Source organism: Dendrobium catenatum, unplaced genomic scaffold (genome assembly GCF_001605985.2).
Source record: "Dendrobium catenatum unplaced genomic scaffold, ASM160598v2 fragScaff_scaffold_54, whole genome shotgun sequence".
NCBI lineage: Eukaryota > Viridiplantae > Streptophyta > Magnoliopsida > Asparagales > Orchidaceae > Dendrobium > Dendrobium catenatum.
This window is the reverse complement of record NW_021318516.1, coordinates 567,452-575,036: the sequence shown is the minus strand read 5'-3', so window position 1 is coordinate 575,036 and position 7,585 is coordinate 567,452. Positions and strand designations below refer to the sequence as shown.

The 7,585-nt window shown below is 35.2% G+C and overlaps 1 protein-coding gene across 17 annotated transcripts in view; it reads right to left on the bottom strand.

Moving 5' to 3' along the window:
- Positions 1-7,585, bottom strand: part of LOC110103877 (casein kinase 1-like protein 4) — a 20,597-nt gene continuing 13,012 nt past the window's right edge. Inside the window, exons 12-18 of one of the 17 annotated variants that reach the window (XR_003700617.1) lie at positions 3,956-4,013; positions 2,276-2,415; positions 1,050-1,272; positions 714-782; positions 447-530; positions 323-366; positions 1-226 (exon numbers count right to left, since the gene is read on the bottom strand). Coding sequence is in view for 2 of the 17 variants with exons in the window: in XM_028694617.1 (XP_028550450.1) it covers positions 1,075-1,272; positions 2,276-2,415; positions 3,956-4,013 (396 nt within the window). In the remaining 15 variants the exon portion in view is untranslated. Of the gene's footprint in view, positions 227-279; positions 783-1,049; positions 1,273-2,275; positions 2,416-3,955; positions 4,014-7,585 lie in introns of those variants that run through there. The other 16 variants (XR_003700627.1, XR_003700629.1, XR_003700632.1 and 13 more) reach the window with 16 other exon arrangements.

The window sequence follows — 7,585 nt, the reverse complement described above, 5'->3', positions numbered from 1 at the left end:
TTTAATTTATGCAATTCCGGATATTTCCTCAAGTCAACTGCAGATAGATTAAGCCATATAATGCAAAAATTGCCAGCAGAGCTTAAAAATATATAATTTCCAACCAAAACTACTCTCCTAAACAGAAACCCTAATTCATAATCATCACAAAGATAAGCATAACATTATTTATGTTCAATAATTACTTGCATTACCTTCCACCATTCTTCCATTACAGCACCTTTCTCTGAAAATAAAAACAAAAACAAGAATATATTACAGATAAACAAATTGATATTATAAAAAAAAAAGGTGAAGAATTCGAATATTTGATGTGAAGTACCTATTATAATTTACAAAAAAAACAGAAAATTGTGTGAAATTTACCTGACAAAAGTTCAATAAACATGAGCAGCACAGAAAATAGAAATGGAAGCACTTAGTGTTGGCTCTATTTAGAGGAGTACCTAATAATGCTAAAATTGGTGCAGACGACCATCTCTAGAGCTCTGAAACAAGTATTACAAGAATAAATGTACAAGCCTTTCAACCTGAAACAAAACGTACAAAATAGAAAATTTTACAAGCCATAAGACAGGCACAAGAGGAGCCATGGGCTATGTTGAGAAGTGAAATTTAAAAAAAAAAAAACTTGGTTATCATTTCATCCAAGTTAAACTGAAGAAGAAGCATAAATAGTAGTGGAAACTGAAGCATTTTCCACACAAGTCAACCATTGTAAAGATCTTCATATGGCATCCAATGAGTCTGCGGTGACCTTAATGGAAATACAGGAACTTGACCTGTCATGATTACCAAATTTTGTGAGCATATATGCCCATCTCACCATTCAATTCTCATAGAATTTCTACGTCAAAAATATGAGCAAAAGGAATGCAGATTGACTAAGGCTTCGTTTGGGACAACAGCTTTCTTCTTGCTGTTTAAAACAGCTACATTTATGAATTTGAAATTTTTGTACTAGAAAGCGGTTTTATAAAGCAATATGAAAGTTGTCCCAAATGAAGCCTAAGAGCAATGAAAAAATGCAACTGAAATATTGAGAAAACCTTGTATTTTTTGCAGATCATGCTATCATTTGGCTGAAGCGTTCCGCTGCAATGGAGGAAGCCAGCTGCTTGAAGATCCGGAATTGCCACCAGAAACACGAGCAACATGAGAAGCATCAGTTGTGGCGGATGGATTGGAGCCTACAACATTCTTCTTTGAAATGCTGGGAAGCGCAAACGAAGTGGATGACATGTGAAGCTTGTCAGCGCCTGTGCCTACTCTCTGACACATTTGGTACAAAATAATTTAGAATCATACAGCTTAATTTAAAAAAAAAGCATAGAAAATGATCTATTAGAACTACCAACAGATTAAAAATCCTTCTATAAACTGGTTACCACAATGTCTAGTCTGTCAAAAGAAAAGACTACAAGAAAATCAAGTAGATTTGGGTACAACGTTGTGAATTTTGAATATATAAAGCAAGTTTGTAGAACTAGTGTCTGTAAAGTAGCTTGAAGTTTAAAAAAAAAAAAGCTATAAGCCTTCTTCACTTGTTCTCAGTTTTCATTTCCTATATTCTGTATTGCTATTACATATAAGAAGTATATAGTTCGGAAATCCCAGAACATATGGCTACTGGCTCTAAGGATGAATTATGAGAGAGAGAGAGAGAAAGAGAGAAGAGAGAGGGAGGGAGGGAGGGAGCATCAGGACTTGATGCATTTCATTCAGCAACAGGTAGAGCTCCAGGGCATGCTTTTCTTGCAAAATTACTAAGTTTTTTAAAGCCTACCCAATCTACAATCAGAACAGCAGTCACACAATCAAAATTAGAATACTTTCCGGTACTGTGTCAGATGTGGGCTTCATTTGGAATGGTTTTTTTATTGCTTCTTAAAAAGCTTTTTAGTTTAAAAATTAAAAATTTTATATTAAAAAGCTGCTTTAAGAAGCAATAAGAAAGCCGTCCCAAACGAAGCCGTAGTATGGGCCTCCAAAAAGCTGATTTGGTTTGTTGTAGAGTTAGAATTGTTCTCAAAAGATGTCATGATTTTAGACATTATTTTCTTCTAAAATTCTCAGAATGTTTAGTCAGAAATAATAAGTTGGAATTGCGTGCAAGCCTAGTGCCTGATAAGGCAGAATCTACACAGAAGTTCTAACTGCTTTTAGATAGGATTTTATAAACATATTCACAATATCAGCCATGATGGATGGTACCATACAGACATTAAATTCCCCTTTAGGACTCAAACCAGCAAGAAATAAAAGATTTACTCACCAGCTTACCAAGCCGTTGACTATCGGAAGCCAAATTCTTATCACCTGCAGGTTTAAACTGCATTCGAACAGTTGGCCTTGTGACATTACTTGGTCCTACTCTCTCGGTAACGTCTTCTTCACAATCACCAGCACCGGAAACTTCACAGATAACTATGTATTAGATCCAAAATAATATAAAAAATGAGGGGAAAAAAAGTTGCAAGCAAATCTAGGATGACTCGGGGCTATGGTTTAGTGATGCAATTTATATGATGTACTTCATGCTTTCTTGCAACGAGAAATTGAAAATTCAAAATTCATGGAACTACAAATTTAATTCAGCTCATTTCTTTGAAAGAAAACATGCGATTATAGAGTTTAAGCCTGATTGATATTGAAATGATTATAAATTTGGGAGAATTTCAACGAGACAAAATATGCAAGCAAAGGAATTAATTTCAACAAAATCAGATTTTTGACATATTATTTTTTTGGCCAAATTAAGAGCACCAAATTCTCCACTAATAAATTATATAAAAGAAATAAACAAGGCACAAATTACTAAAATAAAAAAAATCAGGCTTCACTCAAATAGAAGCAAATAACTTCCTCTAAAGTTAGATGGTCACACTTATACCGCACTCAAAAGAATCTAGCATCTAACTTATACTTAAATTATTGAAATTGAAAATAGAAATATTATTAAAACCAAAAACTATGACTTCAATGCCTCAAATCACAATTTATAAGCAACTCAACCTAGGCTAGTAGATAAATTTAGCACAAAATCAACTTAAATTTAATTTAAATTAAATTCAACAAATAATTTATCTTTTATTATCTTACTATTATTATTATCATTTATCTTTTTTTAAAATAATTCAAGTCCACGGTATGATATTAAATGCTAATGTGCTCAACAATCTATCCAACTTGAAAAATTTTGGCTAGTTCCTTCTGAAAATTTAGAAAAAATAAAACATTTTGCATGAAAAAAAATGTTAAAACCAAATTTCCATTACGATATTGCTGACAATTAAAATTCTTATTCCATTTTTTTACCTCAAATAATTCAGCCCAACACACAAGAAATCTAGCACATAATCTAACAGCTTGAATCTTAACACACTCCAAACATGGTTATCTCGGCTTCAACTCTATATCCACATAATCAAAATCAAATCCCAAAAGTCCTTCATTCTTAATCCATGAACACCACATAATGTAAAATAACAGATGGTCCCATTGCCATCTCAACTACAGTTAACATTATTTAAATTAAAAATATAATGCATTACTTTTAATTGAAGGTTAAATTCAATGCCGGATGAAATTCAGAATTGCAATTAATTTGTTGCTAACTTCATCAATTTAAATATTTATTTTAATCATGGCTGGGCAAGATTCCATTGAGTTTTTCTCAAATTTAGACCGGCTCCACCTGATGAAAGCGGCTCAGATCATGATCGGATGAATCTGAATTTAAGATGGGATGCCCGATGTATGCTTATAAGGCTATATATTTCATAACTATTCGCCAATGAATCTACCCAACACGAGTGCACAATAACATAAAAAAATCAGCTTGGCACATACGAATTAATCACAATTTAGACTAATAAATTAATCATAAACAGTGTAAATCATGAAGCTCTGAAATTGATTAGTAAATATATGTAATAATTGAAGAAAATAATACCTTGACGCTTGTCAACATCCATGGGGGTAGCTCTAGCGCTTGTACCACCAGAAACTGGCTGCAATAAACGGAAATCAAACATTAAGTCTACAAGCTTATATGTCAACTTATCTACCAAATATGCACCTACAATGCAAACTGCAATTCATAGTTTAACGAATCTTCTGGGCAAAGAGGTCAGAACAGCCAGCTTATTCACCAGTACAAAAGTCGTAATCAGTATTCAGAGCATAACAAGCTCTAATTCAGCCTTCTTAGAAAAGGGAAAACCAGTCAGGTTTTCTGGTCAAATGTAAAGAGCCTTCTCATTGCAATCTAGAACAAGCCACCAAATTACGAGACTTGAGAGTTTTAAGAGTAAGGATTCTAACGCTAGCCTAACCTCGAAGTAAATAACTATCTCACACAAATAACTAAGCTATTTGTAAACCAAAAATAAATAAATTTACAATTTCAACAGAAATCACAATATATCTAAACCATATGCTTTTCCAAATTCAAATAAAATTATTTTTTTCATTATATGATTTAGTTTTTACATACGTTAGCTATATAATAATTCATACTTCTTATTGTTGTATAATTTGCCCAACCTTAAATGGACAACACTGTTTGAAAAGCACCCAACATTCCGTGACATTGGTGTGGGTTCGGAGATCATGTTCCTAATTTCTCATTGCAATTAGTCATGAAGATGAGAGAGGAAAAATATAGTGCTACAGAATTCTAAGAAATCTAGACCAAAATCACCTCTGATGTGTATCCCAACAACAGGGTACTGCCCAGCGGTAGTTTAAACATAGAGACAGACCTAGTCACCATACATCAGTTATGGAGCCTCCACCCATACCTGATTATGAGGTCAACTAATGATGCTCCTAGTTTTTTTAAGAGGGGGGCCAGGGGCGGTGGATGGGAGGAGATAAAATTGTGTTGAATAAGAAGAATGAATGAGGATGGATTGTCAAACAAATTAAGATCACATGATTTTATTACAAATGGAAAACTAAAAGGATGGAAGACCACATTGTCCTGGGAGTCTGATTAGCAACAATGGGTTGCTGTCTATCAGATATTCCAAGGAACACTAGGGTGGTAGTACATCCAAGACCATCCTTTGGAATTTAGGACAAAGGATTTTGTCCATGTTAAAAAGGGACTGAGTGGACCAATATGGATGCCAATGGTTCAAAGGTTTAAGGATGTGGACACAAGAAGTTTAGTACATTAGGCCAAACAAATTCATATTGAAGTTGACTTAGCAATATGATAAATGGCTAAGAGCAGTCAAGGGCAATTATGCATGGCTCACTTGCTCAGAAGTATTGGCATAGCTATTTAGCTATCCAAGATGAGGATAGGTTGACCAGAAGGGAATGCAACTTAAGGCACATTAGGTACGGGTTTATGTGCTAGTGGACATTGTATCATAAGACTTGGAGAGCTTGTCCATGTGATGTAGAGTTGATGATCATATCCACGGGTTGTCTCAAGTAGGGAACCCAAAGCTAGCCAAAGTTTACTCACTTCAAAGGTTACCTTGAACTAGGTTGAAGTGATGCCCACTTAGGTTAGAGAAATGTTCACCTACATGGATGAATTCCAATATTAAGAACTAAGAAGATCAAAGCTTATAGCTCTAAATATAAAGTGGCTAAAAAGTGGGACTCATATGGTAATAACACAGCTTCTAAATTGTATGTGTAACTTATTGAGTTATAGACAACCTGAGAATCATGTAAGACATATAGGGTTATAATCCAGCCAGAAGATAGTAGAGTTACTCCAACTATATAAAAAAAACCTAAGATGGTAGTTGTGTAAATATCCAAATATTTGAACCACTTTTTTGACATGAGTGAGACTTATAACCTCTCTACTGAAGGCCTAAGGATGGGCTTTTACACCTCTACCTATAAATGTGGAAGCTCGAAGAGAAGTATTCAACATAAATGGCCTTGAAAGATGTATTAAAATAAAAAAAATCAAATGTCAAAGTGAATGCCGTGTTATCAGGTCCTATAAATAGAGACCTAAGGTATACCACTCGACTTAGGGTGCCAAGAAGATAAGACTTTCATAATGATATTGAAAGTGATTATAAGCTGGACTAATAGCTTCTCGATTAAAGGAAAGACCAGTGGTGGGTCATACAACCTAACCTATAAATGAGGTGCCATAATGCCACATATATTCAAAGTTCAAGTTAATTATTACATTGATGTCAAATTGTCAATTAAGGGTTGGGAAATATATATATTTTGATGGTAAAAAAGCCCAATTAGTGGGACTAATACCCAATTGTGATGACAATCCTAGACGTTGATCCTACTACCTTGGTATTAGGCATAGAAATGGGACATATGACCTTAGATCAAGGATAATCATTGGTGAGCTATGATGCACCGACACTTCTCCTCAAAGAGACGTGTAGTGTCCGACACCATGTCCGACACGACACTCATCCGACACTCCTCCGACACGTGTCGGACACGCCAAAAACGTGTCCGATTAAAAAATATTAAATGTAAATTGGACACGCGTATCTTAAATATTTTATGAATTTTTTAAAATACAATTTCTTGTATTTTGTTGGATTTAAACTAAATTTCTTATTTCTTATCCACAACATCAAATCAACGTCCGCACTTAATTCCCAATCATTGAATATTTTTATTTTCATTTCTTTTTGGCAGTGAAGATATTTTCATCTCTCTCGATGACTTATAAATGGCATCGACGCTTGACTCTCGACGCCTGAAATATTAAATGTTGTTTTTTTAAACTTACCAAAAAAAGATAATGTACATGCTCAGTACCGCTAGGTACCGCTCAATACATGCTCGGCACCGCTAGGTACAAGCTCGGTACCTAGTATCATGAAATTAATTTATTATTGCTTACCATTTTTAATATAATGTTGTGGGCTTCGAAAATTCGGCCCCGGCCTCCGCTCGCTTTTCTTATTCGGCGAGGGAGTTTTAACGAACTAAGTTCCGAGGTAAATTTTGGAAGGCAGATAGGTTTGTAGATAAGACACTACCCAGAGATTTCGCCCTCATTTTGTGAGGACTTTATAATCTGAGTTCTGGTTTCCTATAGGCGCAAGCCCCTATAGTTAATTACCTCTCCCGATCACGAGAGAGAACTTTCGATTAAGGCTAGTCGTCAATCAGATACGTATAATATACGTGTTATCTGGCATATAGTAGCAGCATATGGTTTAAGATATTGGTAGAAATTGGATTTGGAAATTGGATATTTGGACATTTTGCTATTTAAAATAGAAATTGCACCATCTAGTACTTAAAGCGGATGGTGGGGGAATGGATGATAGACCCGATCAAGATCCCATGGTTCCATCGTCCCGGGCCATCGTGGTCCCTGATCTACTTAGTCAGAGGAGGTAGTCGACCCAACCTGACAGAAGGATCCTTGTCGGCAGCCATGGGTTGCTTCGTCCAAGGGAACCTTGTAGACCGAGGTTGAATGTTTGTCTAAGAGGACAAATTTGAATCCACCTTAGCTAACAGAGAGCTTTGTGCCCTATCGATCATATCCTATTGATTCATATCTCAAGGATTTAACGCCATTAAGGAGCGTATTGGCTCTGGCCATAACCGATATATC